Here is a 21935-nt window from a genome sequence, read left to right on the forward strand (position 1 = left end):
GTAGAGGCGTTCTCAGGCCAACCGGAGGCCAAGCTCAAGTCTCTGGGACAGGGTCCACAGTCCCTCCTACTCCCACCTAATAATCTTCATCAGCTGGTGCTCATGAAGCAAATCGAGCTTGAGCCTGAAGAACCATTTACTTAGTCTGCATCGTTTTAAAAAATGGAATCATGACAGTTCATATCAAGCCTGGATTTTCCTGTTTCTATTTAAAAAGCAGAAGGTCTGGCAACACACATCTGAAACACCTTCATGGCAACAGCTGGTTAGAGCCTAGTAGCACGTGACCACTTTAAATGCCACAAACCCCATCGGGCTTGCTGCGTTCATTTATTTTAACTGTGTAGACCCTGACAGGCATCTGAGTGAGTGATCTGTATGGAGCGACTCAGAAATCAGAGAAATGCTCACAAAAACATCCACCCAATATTGAAGGCTGCTTCAAAGACAAAGGCCACTCCTGTTCCATCCATAATTCAACAGATATTTATTAAACATTTTGTGTTTGGCACTGGTGCACAACACTGAAGGTTCAAAGATAACATATTATCACTAACCTCAAGGAGCTCACATTTTGACAAGGAAGATAGACACACAAATCTATAAGGTATAGTGTGATGAGTACGAAAGAGGTAATACAGGAATAACACAGAGCAGAGAATCAACTCTGCCTGGCAGCAAAGACTCACTGAGAAGGCGGGAATTATGGTGAGTTTTTAATGAGTAATAAATGATTTTTTAAAACATCAATTAATAACTTCTAGAAAATGAAAATTGTGTAAGCAAGTAATTATGTTATAATGTACTATGACGTAATTATAGTACATTATTTGTTTCAGCAGTGGACAATATTTATATGGTAATAATAATGTAAATACTGATAATTTAACAAAATTTGTCATAAAATCAGGACCAGTAATTAGCCAACACAGACCATGTGGGGAAAGTGGCTGTGATTAGTCATAATCTGTGCTGTGCTAGTTCTTAAGTGTTTTGAGTATCACCCCTCTAGTAACTATACTAGAATTAGAAGAGAATCTCAATAGGTAAAAGTCTAAACTTGACAAGTCAAGAAATAGCATTATAAGCATACTGTTTAGCAATACAGAGATAAACACAGAAGAGGCACCTGAAGGAGTCAAAAGTGGTTGATTCTAGGGTGGTGAAGAGGCAGGAAGGCAGGTACAAAGATCTGCTATTCATCATTATAAACTTCTTAGTACTATTTGATTTTTTAAAATTTGTGTATATTTATTACTTTATTAAAAACAGAATTAATTTTTAAGAAAAGGATAAATAAAATTGTAATGAACCAGGGCATTCTAAATAAAAGGGACAACTTATAAAAAGACATGGCATGAATAACTTGTCTAGTTCGCTTGGAGGGTGATTGGGGCTTGTGGTGGAAGAGGAGACTGGAGGGCTGCTAGGTCACAAATGGCCTAAGAGCCATGTTAGTTACTTTGAGTTCTGCTATGTCGCTAAAATGGGGTCATTGAAAAGTTTTAAGTGAGAAGCAACATGATCATCTTCTTTTCTTTCAGTTTGAAAAGTTTGCTTTAATACAAATACAGGTGATTTCAGACATACCTAGATGTGGTGGTGGCACACAAATCTGTATGGAGAAGAAGAAATGAATGCGACAGATATTCACAAAGTGAAATACAAAAAAAAGACTTGGTGACTAATGGGCTAGAGTGGGAGATAAGGAAAAGGGAGTCTAGGATGACTCCGGAGTTCGTAACTAGAGTGAATGTCTGGATTGTGGTACCAATCACAAATATAAGGTATACGAGAAGACAAACAGGTTGAGGATTACTGTAGACTGAATTTCTTGTTGAAACCTAATCCCTAATGGGATGTGACGGGCCTTTGGGAGGTGATTAGGTTGTGAGGGTGGGATCAGAACCCTTGTAAAAGACACCTCACAGAGCTCCCTTGCCCCTTCTGCCATGTGAGGACACAGCAGAAGGATGGCTGTCTATGAACCAGGAAGCAGGCTCTCACCAGACGTTGAATCTACTAGACCCTTCATCTGGAACTTATCAGCCTCCAGCACTGTGAAAAATAAATGTTTGTTGTTTACCAGCCAATGTTGTTACAAGTCTATGTTATTTTATTAAAGCAGCCCAAACTGACTAAGACAGGCATGGAAAAAAAAATCAGTTTCAGACACTCTGAATTTGAGATGACTGTGTCTCATTTAGAGACAGTAAATGGATATTAGATCTGGAGCTGTGGAGTGAAGTCATAGCTACGAGTTCTACATTTAGGAGTTATGAGAAATAAACTGGTACTTAACGCCACACATATTGATCTGTTGGAAAGAGCCATGTGAAAAGAGAAAGCTGATTATGGATAGAATACTGAAAAAAATCAATATAATAGAGGGGCAGAAAGAGAAGAGTCCTCAAGGGATCAAGAAGAGCCACAGGGCTTCCCTGGTGGCGCAGTGGTTGAGAGTCCCCCTCCCGATGCAGTGGACACGGGTTCGTGCCCCGGTCCGGGAAGATCCCACATGCCGCGGAGCGTCTGGGCCCGTGAGCCGTGGCCGCTGATCCTGCGCGTCCGGAGCCTGTGCTCCGCAACGGGAGAGGCCACAACAGTGAGAGGCCCGCGTACCGCAAAAAAAAAGAGCCACAGAACTAAGAAGAGAGGTTTTCTAGAAGCATTTGGTCAACTGTATAAAAACTGATGGAGAATTAAAGACAAGAACTGAAATACATGCAGTAGATTTGACAACCAAAAAGCACTAGCAATTTCTTGCTAAAGAAATAGTAATGGTATGAAAGCTGTGCAAATAATTGGAGATTACTCTTCACAGATGTTGAACTGAGAAAGGGAGGGGGGTTAAGATTAGTCAATATGTACAGAAAAAAAAAGAGAGTTATTTTGCTTTTGTTTTATTATGAAAGATCATTAACAGGAAGATGCCAAAGGTACAGGAGAGAGGCAAAGGATGAATTAACGACAGAGCAGAGAGGTTGGACAGTTTAGCCCAAAAGGCAGGGCCACTTCTGCAAGTGCGATGTAGTTCTTTGCAGTCAAAGTTAGTAATTCTGGCAAGTATAACTCTATTTTGAGTGAATGGAAAGTCTTTGGAAAATAAGAGCTTAAATGTATTTTACATTCAATACATCTGACGTCATTGCTCAAGGAAATCCAAGTTCTGGTTAAAATGAGTGGGAAACATCTAACGTGTTTCTCAACTTCCACATTACTGGCATTTGGACTGGATAATTCTTTGCTGTGGGATGCTGTGCATTGTATTATGACTAGCAGTATCCCTGGCTTTTACCCACAAAATGCCAGTAGCATCCCCCTCCCTTCCTCCACCTACCACTGAGATGTTACAATCAAAACTGTCCCCAGACCTTGCCAAGTGCTTCCTTGGGGGAGAAATTACATTGGTTGAGAACCATTGCAATTCTCTCCAAACTTAGATACGGAAAACATAAGATCTTCGTTCAAAAGAGTCACAAATTTTTATATTAAATTTCAGAATTAGTAAGAACCTTAGAGGTATTCAAATCTCCTACCAACCCTCAGCTCCCCTAAAAACATCCCCTGGGAGAGTTCACCTTTAAAATTTCAGCACAGAGACTTCACTCCCTTCTAAGGCATCACATTTCAATGAGACCATTCATCCATTCTTTCACTCACAATCATTCATTCATTCAAAAAAAAGTAAGCACCTATTTCTTTTTTTTTTTAACATCTTTATTGGGGTATAATTGCTTTACAATGGTGTGTTAGTTTCTGCTTTATAACAAAGTGAATCAGTTATACATATACATATGTTCCCATATCTCTTCCCTCTTGCGTCTCCCTCCCTCCCACCCTCCCTATCCCACCCCTAAGCACCTATTTCTAAAGCTCTATAAACGCTTCTTTGTGTTGAACTGGTTTTTGCCTTCCCATAGTTTTACTCTGCTCATTGGAATCACCTAGAATAAGTCTAATCTCTCTTTCTCGTGACTGATCCTCGTATATTTGAAGCCAGAGATCAAGTCTTCCTGAAAGGATTTCTCCTCCTCAGGCTAAACATCCTGGTTCCTCCAACCGTATTTTACCTGACATCATCAAGACCTCTCATAAGCCTTGACATCCTCCTTAAAAACAAGGTTAAAATACAGGGCCATTTTACATGGTTTGGCAAAGACAGAATAGAGTGGGGCTCTCACCTCTCACATTGAGGGCACCATATTCCTGATAATGCAGCTCCATAGCATATCAGCCCTTTTTAACTATTCCATCAAATACAGGGGTTTTATTCTGCTTAGAATAAATAGAAGCTCTTAAACCACTTATACTGTCGGAAAGCAGTGTATTCGTGGCTTTTTTGTTCTTTTTGGTTTTGCTCTGTTTTGTTTCATTTTAATCTGAGAAATGATTTTGTACTTGTCCATTTTAAATGTTACTGTGTTAAATTTTACCTGTCATCCAAATATTTCACAATCTCTTTGTTTTCTTACTCTTTCATTCCGCCTATTACCCATGCCTCCCTGCTGCACATGACCTGCAGAATTCGCAGATGCATTCAAGGAATAAAACCAAAATAAAACAAAATAATGTTAGATTAGCTGCATTTGCTAAGTGACTGGATATTGAGTTCCTATTTCTGGGGTTGTTTTTTTTTTTTTCTTTTTTTTTTTAGTGGAACATTTTATTTTATTATTTTGTAATAGATCTTTATTGGAGCATAATTGCTTCACAATACTGTGTTAGTTTCTGTTACACAACAAAGTGAATCAGCCATATGCATACACATGTCCCCATATTCTCTGGGGTTGGTTTTTAAATACCAACTCCACTCATAAAATGAAAGACAAAAAGGAAAAGAAACCCAATTCTACTTTAGTGAGTCAAAGCTCCATTTACTTTTATGCACTTTGAGATTCTCAAATTAAAAATTACAGAATGTATTAAAAGTATTATCCCCATCAGCCGTCACGGAGAATGAAGTCATTGGGAACAATACAAGCATTCAGAGAGACACAGCTTGACAAGGAGCATGACCCACTGTCTCAAAGTTACTGCTAACGCTGAGGTAAGTCATACACCAGCTGGATCAACTACTTAAAAAGATCAAATGTGACCAACCTAAACAGTCATATATGCTGTATTTGCCTCATCTCTGAGCTGAACTTTCCATTTTTAGAGCCAAGTACATTTTATATTTTTTAAGTAAACATAACATTATCTCAGAATGACCATACAGTATATTCTGATAACTTAGGATATCTTCTTAGATACCCTAACTTCTACTTGTGTTTACTAAATCCAGTGATTTCCTATGATGTCACATCAATCTTATTTTAGGAATCAAACCACACTCCATGTCCCATTAGACAATTCAACTGTAAATCAACAGAGAATGTGTCAATTTATGAATATAAGCTGAAATTAGAAGAATATTTCACAGTCAGATCTCTGATATTTCATTTATATTAGAGGGAAGCAGTATAGATTAATAGGAAAAAGATATTTGAAGTCAAATGGAGCTGTACTTGAATCCTGAATGTACCTTTTAATCACCAGCTTTGTGATAAGATTAAGTTACTCAGCATTGAACTTCAGGGTCCCCATCTGTAAACTGAGGCCCATGATATATAACTTACATGGTAACGATTTAACTATCTGTTTAAAGAAAGTGCAAAAAGTAAATTATGAATTATTAACCCCGGTAATGCCTGGCACAAGATAGGCACTCAACAGAATAGCAGCTCTAAGAGAACAGAAGTAATAAAGAATTCTTATTACTCATATAGATTCTCAACTCTCATTAATGAATATTGACAAATTTCTACATTTATGATGTGATTTGCCTTGTGTATAAAATATGCTTATGAAACAAACTACAAAAAATAAATACACATACATACTATACTTCTATAGTACACTTATACATATGTGTTCCATGAGGAAAATCTGTATGTTGGTCTTTCCACATGCTGCTTTGCTCCAGTGTTTTTAAAAAGATATTTGACATTAATGCACCTCAACTGCTTAATAGAAATATTCCATCTTCTGCATGTATGGTTCTTTGTATTTTCAGCACAGTTCTGCCAGTACTCAGCATGTGCTTATGTCAGAGGGGAGTTACTGATTCAGTTGGTTAGTTAAGTGATTCAGTGATACAAATATAACAGATAAAGTCAGATCTTAGATGATACTATTTAACAGTCAAATGGATTATATTTGATTAGAGATCTAATTTTAATTTCTGAAAAATAAAGTTAACAAAATTTTAAAATTTAAATCAACGTTAGGAGTAAAAACTATAAGCATCTGGGGAATTTCCCAATGTATCTTTATTGTCAAAAAGAAAATCAGAATCTTGAGTGTGCATACTATACACAAAAAGTATTTTCTATGTCCAAAAAGAGGACATGTCTAAAAGGGAGTTGAAAAAATATATTAAGTGGTGGAAATGCTGTTTAACATTGAGCTTACGGGTGGCTGAGTAAAAAAGTGTGAAATAGATTGTTTGACATTGATGTTCTCCTTCATCTTTTTTTAACTCCTTTTCTGTCTTTTTTGTTGTTGTCTTTTCCCCTCCTATAAACCAGTATCTTCCTACTGCTTTAACATTTCCCCTAATAGAACATAATTTCTTCATAGAGTTCCCTTTCTAAATGTATTTATTTTCAAAGCAGACCTGCAAGGAGAGAAATTGCTTAACTCCACAGAAATACTCTAGAATCAAGTGCGTCAACCTGGGTCTTCTGGAAAGCAGAGCCTGAGACACAGATTAAGGGGTTATCACTTTATTGGGGAGGTACAAGCTCTGGGCCATGAGAATGAGAAAAAGGGACGCAAGCGGAGAAGGAGGCAAAGCAATGCAATGTGTGTACCCATCATGCTGGGTGCAGCTCCAGAGTGAGCCACAAAGACACCGAAATGAGTGACACATTCACTCATCCAAGGGCCATGTAAAAGGTTCAGAAAGGAACTGCGCCTTGAAGTTGCTCACAGAAGAAAGAATGAAGGAGGAATTTCTCTGCCCCAGTCACTTCCATCACCCATTTTCTTTTGGACAGAATTTTCCCCACTGGGTGCTGCCTCCCCCAATCTCTGGCCCCTTGGTGAGTGAGAGGCCAGAACACATGCCCTGGGACACGGCCTCGAAGTCCCAAAAGAGGGGTAAGCTGGTATGAGTGGAGAGCTGATCAAGGGACAGGGGAGGTAGTTGAAAGGCCCTTAAGAAGTGCACGATTCTGTGTCCCAGTACAGTGAGGATTTGGGGCACTAGGACACCTTGGGGGAGCCTTGTTCCAGGACAAGGAGGGATTTTTCTAAGGTCTCTCAAATCACACCACCTGGAGGACTGCCTATTCTACAAAACTGAAAGATAGGTTTCCAGATTTTCAGAGCCAGGAGGGGAGGCCAAGACAAGGGTAGAGAAAAAATAAGAGAGTCTTCACAAATAGTTTATGTCCATTCAAAATCAAGAGAGTAGAATATGACCTCCTTCCTCCGCCTCCAAAAACAATTCTATTCCAAATGGTATAAACAATATCTTGGTGTTTAAGAAGGGCTTAGAATGATGGATAACATTTTTTTAACTCATAAAAGAACTCCACACTCTTATATTTTTAAAGCCCAGAGAGGGAAGTAATTTAACAACCTGTCATACATGAATTAACTCACATATCTGAAAGTTGTCAACACCACGATAATGCCTTTGCCAGTAAATCCACCATTTTATTTTTGCCATGACCGTTATTAAATCTGTGACAACAATGACTAAATTGAATGGGAACCCTATAGCAACCTAGAGCTAGTTTCTTAGAAACCATCAGTTGTCAAAACTTGACGTTTTGAATTCTATCCCTTTATGATAAGGCCGGACCAGACAGTCAGACATTGTAGCGTTTTAAATGAAAACCTCTGGGATCACTGAATTTCCATAATAGTTCAAAGAGAGGAGGCAAAAGGAACCATGGAAAAAGAACAATTTGTTATCAAGGAGGATTATCTGAGTGCAAAGTGAGGAGGAATAGTGGAGTTGGCTTCTGGATCCAGCGATAACACAGCCTCTGACCCATGAGGAAACAGTCATCAAGCTTTAATAATGGTAAAGAAAAGAACATAGGGTGTCAGAGTAGATGCTCTCCCAACCTGAAAAAGCCCCAGAATTTAAGCCCTTAAAATGAGTTAGGATAACTCAAGCCAACTTAACTTTAACCCATTATTATCTTTATTGATCAAACCATTTGCAGAGACCAGAAACATCAATCAATCAATATCAGACAGTATAACTGCCAGGTATAAAAAAAATAAATTCTAATAGAATTCCAAAAAGAGGCAATGTTAAGCTGAAGAAATTATAGCGAAAACTTTCACAAAAGAAGTTGGAAACTAAACTGGACCGAAGGCAATGACGTAGAAATGAGCTGAGTGTGTTTTGGGGGACAAAATAAAGATGTCCAGCTGGAGTGAAGAATTATACAGAGAAGTATCAAGAAACAAGGGCCTGGGAGATCAGCTCGGTGCTTTGTGACCACCTAGAGGGGTGGGATAGGGAGGGTGGGAGGGAGGGAGACGCAAGAGGGAAGAGATATGGGAACATATGTATATGTAGAACTGATTCACTTTGTTATAAAGCAGAAACTAGCACACCATTGTAAAGCAATTATACTCCAATAAAGATTAAAAAAAAAAAGAAACAAGGGCCTTCTTGATGTGTGTGGTGTGACTGTGAAATAATTCAATTGATTTTTCTTGTGTGACCTATGAAAATGACTCATTAAGAAATAGTCACACCACGTTTCCAGTTGAAACTTCAATGTCTGTTCACCACATCCTGAATAAAGCAGCTGACTAATCTAGAAATCAAGAAGTATTTAATAGTGGTGAATGCTGCTGGGTAGAAATCGTTAAGAAAGAACGGGGTGCATTTCTTTTGCTACCCTTCTGTGAAGGCAAATGGAAAGTGTATCGTTTCACCTGGCATCTAAATCACATTTTGTTCTTCTTACCCTCTATTACAGGATAATTATCATTTATCTAAAAACAAGTAGAGAATCTTCTCACAGAAGTTTCCTATCATAGGATGTTAGAAATTTGCAATGTTAGAAATTTGTCTCCTGAAATAATAACATTTGAAATTTTTGCAAAATAATTAATCAATTATAGTTATGCTAGGGTTTTTCGCCATCACAACAGGATCCCAGGTCATAACTATTATCTTAATAGTTGGTAAAATATAAAGAGTGCAGCATCTTTAAGGCAAAAACTGAGCTTGGGGCAAGGGATCAATACTATGTCCCAAGATGTCCTCTCATCACATCATATGAGGGGTACATGATATCTACATGGCATTATTGGTGATGTTAACCTTGATATTTCTATTCAGGAAAAGACATGGTGGAATACAGTTTGGGCCAGGTGGGAGTGAAGTCACTCAAGTGATTTTCTTTTTCAAAAGTCTTTACCATTAGCTCCCCAGGTCTCCATCTGTCCTGTGTCTTCTCCTTGCAGAGAAGTCAGCTGACAGTACCAACCTCCAAAGTACCCCCAAAGTGAAGTAACATTATAGTAGCGTCTATAATTCATGGAGTCATAAGAACCTTTGGTGGTCATTTGGTCCAACTCCTACCTCACCTAGGAATCACCTCTACACAGCTTCCCATGAATGCACTCCAGACCACAGACATGCCCAGGCATGGGAAGATCACCGCATCCCAAGGCAGCTGATTCCAGTTTTTCAGAGCTCTACTTGGGAGAAAATTTCCTAAATTAATGTGAGAGTTGTCTTCCAGGAATGTTAGTTCATTAATCCAAGTTGTATACTCTGAACTACACAGAAGAAACCTTTGCTGGGTCACCTTTTCAACGATTTGAAATTGACTCTCATAACCAAAACTTTCTCTTTTCTACCCACCACCCTGACCTCTATCCTTCTATCCTTTCACTTATGTGTGTGTGTGTGTGTGTGTGTGTGTGCGTGTGTGTGCGTGTGTGTGTGTGTCTTTGGCTTCCCCATCAATCTCCTGTCTCTTGTCTTTCCAGAGCATCAATGATTTCCTCAGAGCTCACTCACCAGTGACCTCCTCCGGAGCCTCAGCCTCATCTATCTCCACAGTATTTGATATGGTTGATCTTCCCAAATCTTCCATCTAAAAATCACCCTCCTCTTGGCTTCTTGACTTATCCTTCCCTTTTCACTCAACTCTGCCAGTTACTTTTCTGACACCTACACCATATATGGGTGTCATCAACACTCTACTTTCAGTCCTCTTTTTCTTCTGATCATTTTTATTGTGGTAAAATATATACAACATAAAACTTACTATCTTAACCATTTATAAATATACCGTTCAATGATATTAAGTACATTTATATTGTTGTACAACCATAACCACCTGATCTCCAGAATTCTTTATATCTCACAAAACTGAAACTCCATACCGACTAACTCCCCATTTCCCGCTCCCCCAATCCCTGGCAACCACCATTCTACTTTCTATCTATGATGTTGCCTTGGTCTTCTTTTTTATAATGTCATTTGATCTCACAAAATACCCATAGACTTAGTGTTGGAACAAATATGTAGTGAGGGTTTACTGTGTGCTAGGCACTGTGCTAGAGCCTGAAATTATAATCAGCTAAATGATTCACTTATATTTTCAGCCCTATTTTCTAACCAGATGATTGTCCAAACTGGGTGGCCATTAAAATTTCCTGTAGAGTCTTTTTTGTAATATATTTTTTTATTTTGTAATAATTTTAGATTTACAGAAAAGTTGCAAAGTACACAGCATTCCTGTACACCCCTCACCCACTTTCATTTCCTCTAATATTATCATCTTTCACTACCGTGGTACATTTATCAAAATTAAGAACCAGCATTGGTAGATTACTATTGACTAAACTCAAGACTACATTCTGACTTCATCAATTTTCCATTAATGTCCTTTTCATGTGTCAAAACTCTTAGGAATTTGGCATCTTTGATGACATTTACCCTGACCACTTGGTTAAGGGATTTTTACACTGTAAGGTTATTTACTTTTTTTCCTTTTCATACTCTATTCTCTGGAAGCAAGTCACCAAATCCAGCCTACACTCAACGAGGTCAAGGAATTAAGCTCTACCTCTTAGAGGGGGGAGTATCCACCTCTATTATTTGTAGTTATTCCAGAAGGAAAATTTGTTTCTTCTCCTGAAAAGTCTTTAAAAATTTAGATTCATAGGGACATGTCAACCAGCCTTTAGTAGGTCTGGGGAGAGGCCTAATAATCTGTATTTTTTGCTTTTCTTGGAAGAACAATCAGACCTGGGGTCCACTGCTCTAATTTGAAGTCAACATCCATGTTTCCAAATGTTCGTAAGACTTTTGAATGTCTCAAAAGCAGTTCACATCCTCACCAGAAAAAGGAAGCTCTCTTTCACATATGGTACCATAAATTCTTGTTCTCTCCCTGGTTAACAGTGTTGGAAACAGCTTTAATACATTTTTTGTTACTTAGACAAGTCATTCATATAAATTGTTGCTTAGAAATATTTATTGAATTTATTCCTTTCTCTCCATTGCCTGGTCCAGGCTTTCTGGGCTAGGTAAAACCAATCTTAAAACTACTGCACTCCCTGTATGATTCCCCTATTGAAAATATCACAGTAGCTACCCATTAACCATTATTATTGCACTCCCGAGAAGGAGTCCTTCTAACATGAGTTAGGGACAAAATGATGCCCTTAATGGTAGAGAATGGAGCTGTCATAGAATAAAGTGAGGTCTTCTGTGAGAAAAATAAAGTTCATTCCCATTTAGTTTCCTCTCTCTCTGAGTGTTATGTGGTCATGAGCCAGTTCACTGAATCTGGCCTCTTGGATAAGTCTCTTTCTCCAGGTGACACTGCTACTCTAAGATGGGTGTGGGGCTACCCCCTGGTTATGAGCCACCTTCAGCAGTACATGGTTAGGAACCTTGAAGCAAACCACTCAGGTCAGCCTCTGATCTGTACTTAGCTCTTCACCAAGCTATAGGGCCTCCAGTAAAAATGGAGTCTAGACATTTCCACAGAATTAAAACAGGCTCCTCAGGTAGGAGACCATATAATATTTTAAAGTAAGGTCTTGACATATAATTAAAAGCATACATTTATGTAAATTAGAAAACCTCCTAGCTCCAATTCCTAGGAAATCCGGCAAAGACGTCACTGCATTAAGAATTCAGGATCCTGGGTGGGGGGGGGGGTAGGTTACGCTGCCTGTGGGATAGGGGTGTTGGTGGCCAGGGATGAGTTGTTTTCTCCAGCAAACCCTTCAGGACCAAAGAGCCGAAGGCATGACAACCAGGACACTCATCGGCAAAAAAAATAAAAAATTTTTAAATTTCAGGATCCTGCCTAATGTCCTCATTCTGAAAAACAAGTCCTTATCCAGTCAATATTTCCCTCAATACCACACAAAATCAACTCTTTGTTCTATGCTTTGAGTCTGCTCACTCTCTGCTTCACCAAAAAAAGAAAAAAAGTAATTAATTTATCCACCTTCTAATTTTTCTCCCATTTTTTTTCCTCTATCACCATCGTGGAAAAACTAACTCAGTTCCCTGTTTCCTTGGTGATATCTTTTTCACAATCACTTCAGCCCATAATAAATTCTCCTTCTCTGAGATGTTTAGTCTGTACTAGGTAATTTAAATTCCGTTAAGTATTGAACTACTTACTATATGATGTTTCATTTCTGATGAACATTTATACCCAATATAATACAAACTCTTTTTGGAAAGACAGTGACTTGGACAGCTCTCCTTAATGCTAAACACAGTATTAGACACACTTTATAATAGTATTAGACACACTTTAAAATAGTACAAATACTTAGCTATGTCTTCCTCATTATTACATGTTTTAGAAATAAAGACTGTACTTTCCAACAACCGACCCAACACTATGCCACAGTGGTTCGGGATAAATTCTTGCTTTTGGATAAGTTGCTGTTTTGCCGATGGTGGTAGTCAATATCTCAATGTCATGAGCAAATCTCATTCTATCAGGTCAGCCTACTCCGGAATAGGAGGTACAGCCGCCATCTCAGTGAGGGACTGTCTAAAATAAGTCATTGTTAGCAAATTCGAAGACATTAAAGATGGAATATAAACAGGTGCTGGAAAACAGTTCTAGTTTCTGATTGTGGCAGCTAGGAAAGCATGCGCATGGGCACATGCTGAAATTACAAGGTTTACGTCAAGATCTTTGCGATGCGCTATGAGAAGCTACGGGTCTAGGAGAACTTCCTGGGCTGTGTGCATTCAGATTTATTCTTTTTTTTTTTTTTTTTTTTTTTTTTGAGGTACGTGGGCCTCTCACTGTTGTGGCCTCTCCCGTTGTAGAGCACAGGCTCCGGACGCGCAGGCTCAGCGGCCATGGCTCACGGGCCCAGCCGCTCCGCGGCATGTGGGATCCTCCCGGACCGGGGCACGAACCTGTGTCCCCTGCATCGGCAGGCGGACTCTCAACCACTGCGCCACCAGGGAAGCCCCAGATTTATTCTTTGAACAAATATATATTGAGCACCTACTATGCACAATAATCCTCTAGGCACTGGGAATATAGCTGTGAACAAATCAGACAAAAATCCCTGCCATCGTGGTACTTACATTCTAATGGAACTGTTTAAAGAACTGTTGAAAGCATGGTTATGATGGGGGCAGATTTCTATTTTTTTTTTTTTTTCCTTTGCTTGCTTCCAGTGGCGGATATTACAGCAATTTCCTTTGATCAAAGTACAAACGCACTCCAGCTGGCTTAAATGAACACAATGATTCTATTTCTCCTTTTTAGACATACCTATGAAATACTTTCAAAGTTATCTACATATTCACAAAGTTGAGAATATTCATAAATATTGAGCATTTTCTAGCCAACTATTCTACTAAAATCTTTTCCTGCATTATCCCATTTTATGCTCAAAACACTCCTGTGTCCCTAGATGATAGGTACTATTATCATTATTATCATTCTATACATAAGAAAATGCAGCACAGGGAGATTAAGTAACTTACTCAATGTTACAAGACAATTATTATGGAAAAACTGAATATTTATGCATGGCTGTCTGCTCCTTAAAATCTAAACAAAATTATTTTGTCATTAGACAACTTTTCTAAAACAACTTGTTTATTTTCCATTTGTCTGACATTTAGAAATGAACTTTGACATTGCATCATCATTCATTCTTCCAAAATGACAGTTTATTTCTTTTTAGTTAAGGCAATTATTTGCATAACCCCAATAAATGAGACAACCCCATTTTGATGAGATTAAAAGTATTAAAATTATCTTGTAAATATTTCATTTTTCTCTGCTAGTGAAGGCTCACTTTTTATCTGATTCACCTTAAGATGTTGGGTTTGGGTATCAATGTCAGGAAAGTGCTGGAAAGCTTTTCACTGCATAAAACTAGGATCAAAATTGGCAGTTGAAGAAGAATCTATAGACCTTTTTTTTTAGAAACAGATAAGCACTTTGCTTTTGCAGTGGCATTTCTTACATTTGTTCCTTCCTATCAAAGCCAGCCAAAAGAGAACTCTTGAGAATTTTTATCTATTGCCTATTTCATAACTAGTGGGAGCTGGAATTTGAGAAATAAAGGCAAGGGGAAGTTTTTCCACCAGTTGGTACACGCTGATTACATTTCAGAAGTACCCAGAATTTAAAAATCCAAATTTTTTAAATTAATGATTTCTTCTGTGCTTTCCAATTATCCATTATAACAGCTCATGTTAATCCAGAACTTAACTATGCTCCAGACACAGTTTAAGTGCTTTATGTAGTAACTCACTTAGTCCACATAATAGTCTTGGTTCTATTGCTGTCAGCTTTTACAGATGAAGAAACTGAGGCCAAGAGGGTTTAAGAGATTGTCCAAGATTAAGGAGTTGGTAAATCGCAGCAACAGGGGAGTCATGCCTAGATGGTCTGGCTCAGAGTCTACACTCTTGACTACAACATCACGGTGATGTAGGATGTGCTCTTTTTACTCCTCAGGAATAGGCCTACAGGTCCAATCAGGGGGAATGTAAAGCAAGGTCACCTCTCTCCATTTGCCCTAAGGAGTGTGCCCTAAGTGTCATAGTGTTGCAAGCAGTCCAGGAAAGTGCAGGAGTCACCCACAGGTTCAGGTTCATTTAAGGATAGGGTCAGAGTAGGATGGCCAAAGTGATTCTATGCACAGACCAAAGGAAAACACCTGGTCTGATCAATGCCAACTGTTCACTACCAGCTGGGATGGCCTGGGCCTGGGATATGAGTAGGCAGGTTTCCTGGCTGGGATGAAGAGCCAAGCGTCCAAGAACATGAGGTATAGCCAGTGCCTGGGGTGCCACAGATGTATGGGTAGGCAGCAGAGAAAGCAAAGACGGTAGGAGACTGCTAGAATGAACTTAAATGCTTTTAAAATAAGTCAGGAGAACTGGGTTCCTCTTAAATACAGTGATATGTCATTGTACTATACTTTAGTGTCCTATCTCCCACTGCCTCCCCCATTCAAATATGGGGGAGAACCAAATATATGAGAGATAGGTAGCATTACCGAACATGAGAAACAGAAGTAGACTTACTACTTGCCAAACAAAAGTCCGTCTGTGAAAGGATCTCTATCAAGATGGGAAGCAAGTCCCAAGTAAGAAGAGATGAAGAAACACGTCCTTCTACATCATCTCTGAGTAGTGGGCATGTTTTGCCAACAAGAAATAGAACTGTTTTCTTTACTGAACCTACTGTCCCTTTAATGCCTGGGCATTGTCACAAACAGTCACTTGCATTCACTCATTCAATTAACTAATATGTTTTCAGCTCCCACTATGTGCCAGGAACTCTTTATACATCTCAACATCTCAAACATAAGGCTAATGGAATGAGAAAATCCATGGTGTTGCAAAGAGAGAAATGCTATATTAGTAACTCATCCTGTTATACAACCAACGGAGACACTTTGAAATAAGAAGGCTGAACACAAACATTGTTATACATTTTGTCACTGTTTCGGAATCAGTGCTTCAGGTCTACAGGTCAGGTAAATAATATACTACATATCCTCAAAAAAATGTCAAGAATGAATAAAAGTACTTCTTCGCTATTTGACTTGATCTTGCTGATAATCGAAGTAGGTTACTACCTAACTGATGTAAATTAAGATTAAATACCCAATCTCTCTCCAACCATCTAAAAAATCTCATTTCTTTAAAATCTAGCAATTATAGATTCATTTGGGCTACCAAGATTCCTCTTTTAAGACACAGATATGGGTGGGCAAACTGCATCATCAGCAGTACAAAGCATAGTCGTTTTAATCAGATGACTTTCCTCTTGAATTTTGCTTTGGCGGACTCTTGACCAACTGGAATATGGATTCTTTGTGGATCCAGGGGTTCGTGTGCAGTTTTAGAAGTGTATCAGGATCGTGGCTTAAGCCTAAACTGCGTGCAGCCCAGATTCTGGCTTATTTGGACCCTCCTGGGAAGACACTAATTCTAGAGGAGAAGTTGACCCGCATGGTTCATGGATTAGAAGAGTGACCCGGACAACAGTTTGGTGCTGTTTCTCTGACTGTCCCCTCAGCCTCCTAGTGACATTCATGCCTCCTAGTGACATTCATGAGTTGCTTACTATTAGAGGGTGAGAAAAAAACAAGATGAGGCTTTCCCACTGGGCTCTCCATGGATTTCAGGAGCACAGGGTACTGGGGTGAGCAGTCTCAACAGAGATGGGGCAGTGCCAGGGGTGTGGACAGACACACGCACTCTCTGTCCTGGGCACCTTGGACCTCAGCACAGATATCTGCAGGCCAAGCCTCAGCAGGGCCACCTTCAGTGGGCACTACGAAGCTTGTCTGCATTACTGGGATCTTTCTTCCAGAATTATCTGGGAATTTCCACACAACAACTGAGAATGGAGCAATAGCAAAATTTGATTTGTAACACTTGTTAATATGCAAGTGTGGCCTGCGAAACCTGGGAGTTTTGAAGAGGAAAAAATCTCCTAATGCTCTTCTAAGCCCCAAAGCATAACTGAAGAGGCACAGTCTAAAATCTTCACTGTGTGGGGCTTCAGCTACTTCCTTTGTACGATGAGAATTTTACCTGCTGCCGCCTACTTGCTTTACAACTTGAAACCTAGATATTACATCATGAATACATTCATATTCTCAAGAAGAACTTAAAAAACCAACTTACATATATTAATGGTTTAGATTTTAATAAGGAGGGGAACCTATTTTTGACCTTAAAACTCACTCATTTTTTTAAAAAGAAACGTTTTTTCCCCTTTTTCACTAGTTATGATTTTAGCTTTAGTTTGTTATAGCAATTGGAGGAGAGGGAGAAATTTAAAAACAGAATAAATAGGGAGTCCAATTTCTTCAAGGTTAAAAAAAAAACTTTAAACAAAGTTATTGCCCCTTTACCATATTTATCAAACAAGCAAGCATCCACGGCTCTCTCTGTTAAGGTAAAGTTTACAGGAAACAAAGACCCATTACAAGTAAATGGAAGTTAAATATTATTGTAAAAAAATTTTCTCTTAAATTCCCAGTAGAAATGTTCATTAAAGATCAGCAGAATGTCAAGTTGGTAAGCACTTTAGTCTCATCTAAAGCAGCTCGTTTATTTTATAAATGAGAAAAACGATGCCCAGAGAATTGTAACTTACAGACATCTCAAGTCACAGAATGGCAGAAGCTGGAACCAAGTCTCAACGTCTGCTCAGTACCAGCTCTCAAGGCACTTTCACTGTGACATACATACACACACATACACACGCACACACACCTAGAACATCACACAGCCATTGCTCACATTCTTTTCAAGAAGTAAATAAGATAACATGTGACTTAAATTAGGGATGAGACTTAAAAGTAAATAGGACCATTTAATGGAAACACTGAGGTCAACAAATTACATCCTTTGGCATTTTGCAAGGAGTGGAGCCTCTTAGGGAGTCTAGAGACTGAATTCTATTCCCTAAACCAAACGTTCAACAAGGCAGTTGCACACTTAGGTTACCCTGAGTTACAACAGCGCTGGATTAGAATTCTGTTTTGTTTTTTTTTTCATTTCTGCCTTTTGACAAGTTTTGAGAAAAAAATAAAGTACCGTGTGATGGTAAACAGGGAAGAATGTCCATCAACCTGAAATAGTCACTTCTACCATAACACTTCTGCTGGTACATCACCCTAATCTTGTCCTGTATTAGCTTGTGCCTGGATTATACCTGAGACAGTCAGGTCCTCTGGCCCTCTCCCCTCCTCCCACACTGCACCCCACTGCCAGGTTTATCTCCTCAAATCATTGCTTGTATTATATCACTCTGTATTCAAGGCCTATGATGGTGTGTGATTAACTGTTTATTGATTTATATCAAAATATTTTAACCTGGCTTTTTTGGCTCTTCGTAATTTGTCTGCCTCTCATCAGTTCTACTTTCCGGCAGGCTGACTGCCTGTCTCCCCAGGAAATTAATCTCATTCCCATCACCAACCCTTTACTAAATGCTTTTACCGCCTTTCGTCCCCCTCTCTCCCCTACTACTGATATTTCAAATCCTGCCAAGTTTCCATCCTACCCACTCAGGTCCTCCATGCAATCTCCCCACTGCTCCATCCCTCCCTGTTGAGCTCTCCTTTCGCCGGTTTCATGACTTTTTCTCCTATTGTTTCATATCTGTTAGTCCTGCATTCCCAACTTCAACCTAACATCTTTTAGGGCAAGAATCATGTCTTAGGACTCTCTTGAGCCCTCCTCCCACCCCCATTCCCATATACTCTAGCATCTTGCTGACTGTAGCAGATTTTCAGTAAACACTTTGACAGTAGGACAGACCAGATAAAATGGAGGAAGAGAATGCCAGCTTCATCCAAGTGATGCTGGCAAAGCAGAGTCCTGTCTCTAGGCCTAACTCTCAGGCCCATTGCCCTTCTTCAGGCTCCACATCACTCCAAACTGTTTCTGACCTCTTCCTCTGTGGGGTTTGTAAATCAGTCCTTTCTCTCTAACCATGATCTAAGTCTGATCCACTTCTGACCAAGGTCATGACACCTTTAAGGCACCTCTCTTATTCCAAGGACACAGCCAAATGGAGGTTTCCATTTAGATCCCACCTCTTTTCCTCCATAAGAGAAAGACTGGCCCTTTCCAGGCTGGAAGGTAGTGTCCTCATCACATAGACACTTCAGCTGTGGAGACGCCCCTCCTCTCGCATTAATGCCCCAAGCCCAGATGTCCCTACCCCTCATCCCAGCTAGGACTACAAAATATTGCCAGTTTCCCTTCCCTCTGCCTGCACCCCGCACAAATGATCATGATGCAGAGGGGATGTCTTGCAGTAGTAGGATTTTCCCACTTAAGTATCTACCTGCTACCTTCCCATACTAGAGAGTGAGGGGAACACTGCTTCCAGCAGTATAAACTTGCCCCAGCATCCGAAGTTCCAGCTCTTTCTCTGCCAGCACTGACTCCCAAGGAGGTGAGGAGAGCCTCCGGGAGGGCCAGGCATCCTACCACTTCTCCCACTAGCCACTGTCCCCTCACACCAGGTGACTGACCACACCCAGTAGTCCTTAACCTAACCACCCAAGTTTCACCTTCGAAGTGAAGAAAAGTTTTCTCTCTGCAACTTCTCCTTAAAACAGGAAATAATATACTCCAAGGAAAGCAGCTATGTGTTTCATCAATACTGCCCTCAGTAAAAATATGTCATCTCCCTTTCCTTTTGTTTCCCTATCAGGAACAGGAGATCCAGGTCTCAAAAGTTGAATCTTTTCTCCCTCCTCCTGCCCCTCTCAACTTCGCCAGCAAGAAAGGGGTGGAATAATTCATTTTCGGGCCTTCCTCAGCTCTCGTCTCTCCGGGGTCGTCCCCTTCCTCTCTCTGGCACGCGCCCAGGCAAACTGCTCTCCACCCTGCTCCGCACTCCCGGAGGCCTGCATCTCAAGCCAGGGAGTTCCCTTTCCTCTTCTTCCCAGGGGATGTCTTTTCGGTCTAGTCTCCCAGGCTCCCACTTTGGTGGATTTCCCAAAATCCTCCACCTGCCACACCTCCTCGCTCGCGGGCACCGCGCCGCAACGCCCAAGAGCACCGGCCCCCAGGCCCTCCGCTCTGCGCCCGCCCACGGGATCCCTTCCGCCCTCGGACCGCCCCCTGCGCCCAGGGCCGCCGCAACAGGTGCAGCCCCAGGTGCCCAAGTGCCGGATTCTTAACCTCGTGCTACCCCAGTCGTCCAAGTTCTTCGACCCGCCCCTGCCAACCCCAGGGACCCCTCGGGTCCAAATGCCAGCGCGGAAGGCTCGCCCTCCCTGCGACTCCACCCTAGACTTTCCTCCTGGGTCTCCAGCGATCACTTACCCAGGGCGAGGGCCAGGAGCAGTGGCAGGGAGCTGGCGCCGCTGCCCGGGACGGCCCGGGCCATCAACCCCGCTGCCGGGCCTAGCAGCCCCGAGACGAGTCTCCCGCCTCCTCCTGCGCCCCCTTCCCGGGCCACGGGCGCCCGACGGGGTGCCTGGAAACGAATCCCGGAGCTAGCAGGAAGCAAAACTACTCCCCAGGCTGCCACCCGGCTACCGGGCGGGCGGACACCCCGGGCGGGCGGCCGACCGACCGGCTACGCGAGTGTCGCCGGGAAGAGGGAGCCTCCTATTTATCCGCGCTCTTTCTGCACACACCCCATCGACGAGGCGCAGGACTTCGTCGTGGTGGCCTCCACGCCGTTCCCACCCAAGTTACCCCACACCCACACAACGGGACACTTGCGGGCTGCCCTCGGGTCAGCTCACCCACGCCCCCTGCTGGGTCGCACCTGAAGGTTCATTTCCCTCCCCTTGGGGAGTCGAGGAGGTGGGGAGGGAGCGGAGAGAGAGCACGTGGAGGGGCCCGAGGTGCGGGGCCTGCGGGCCGCCGTGGAGCAAGCCGGCTCTAAACTCCCTCCCCAAGCCCACTGAGCGAGAACGGCAGACCCGGACTGTTCTGGAATTCCAGCTCCCCTTATTTCAGCCAATTGCTGGTGTCCTGGAGGGACCAGAGCCAACACTCACTGTGGTTAACCTCAGGCATTTGACAATTTCCAAGCTCCTCTTTTCCATACGTAATTTGTTGAATATCTGGGAGTGTGGGCTCACCAAGAGCTACTTTAAGGATGTCACTTATATTTTTTTATTTCTCCATTTACTCGTCTATCCATTGTATTTTCATTTATTTATTTAATTCATCAACTCTGTTGGATCTATAAGAATAAGGAGAATCCTTTTTGCCTGGGGCTTTCCAAGCACTATCTCTACCTCAACACATCTCTTCTTTGAGGAGACGTGGAATCTGATGGTTCTGCACCAAGCGTTTCCTGGAACACAAAAGCATCCGCACAGCTTTCAAAGACAGAAAGTAGCATCCAGTTTTACCTTACATGATTTGTCTCCAAAATAACTAAAGGGTACAGCAGTTTTCTTACTGATCTATATTCCTCTTGCTTGATCAATATGTGTAATCATGCCTCCTCAGTACAGAAGTTGTATTTCTATAGCATCCGAAAGTCCAATAAACATTCATTTACATAAGAAATGCAGTTCAGATGTCTTCCCCTTCCTCCCCATTGTTTAAATTAAACAAATTATTATGTGCTTTTCTTCAACAAGTGACATTTCATTTCAAAACCAATTCACGTTATTTTAGCGCACCAGGCAACCAATATACCCAGAGGAATAAAAATCAGTTGGTAATTTCCAGAATCCCATTCTAGCACCCACATGACAGCTCAGAAAGCATCTATGAGAAGACAGACATGAGGTTTAGAGAGTTCAAGGTTGTGAGATAGGTGGTTACTGCACCCCAGATAAAAAGGGCAAGAGCACACGAAGCCAAGGGGATTTGACATCATCTCCCTCCTTTCCATCTCCATCCTTCCCTTTTCCTTTCTGATATTGTCTCCTTCCCTCAG

General features: G+C 41.1%; 1 protein-coding gene across 2 annotated transcripts in view; it reads right to left on the reverse strand.

Moving 5' to 3' along the window:
• BTC (betacellulin) overlaps positions 1–20417 on the reverse strand; it is a gene marked incomplete at both ends in the record, with an annotated part of 38120 nt that extends 17703 nt beyond the window's left edge. For both annotated transcript variants that reach the window (XM_082837985.1, XM_082837984.1), the window contains one exon: positions 20354–20417. In XM_082837985.1, coding sequence (XP_082694111.1) covers positions 20354–20417 — 64 coding nt within the window. The remainder of the gene's footprint in view (positions 1–20353) is intronic.
• Positions 20418–21935: the final 1518 nt, after the last annotated feature.

Source organism: Leucopleurus acutus (genome assembly GCF_964270905.1).
Source record: "Leucopleurus acutus genome assembly, chromosome: 4".
Classification (NCBI taxonomy): Eukaryota; Metazoa; Chordata; class Mammalia; order Artiodactyla; family Delphinidae; genus Leucopleurus; species Leucopleurus acutus.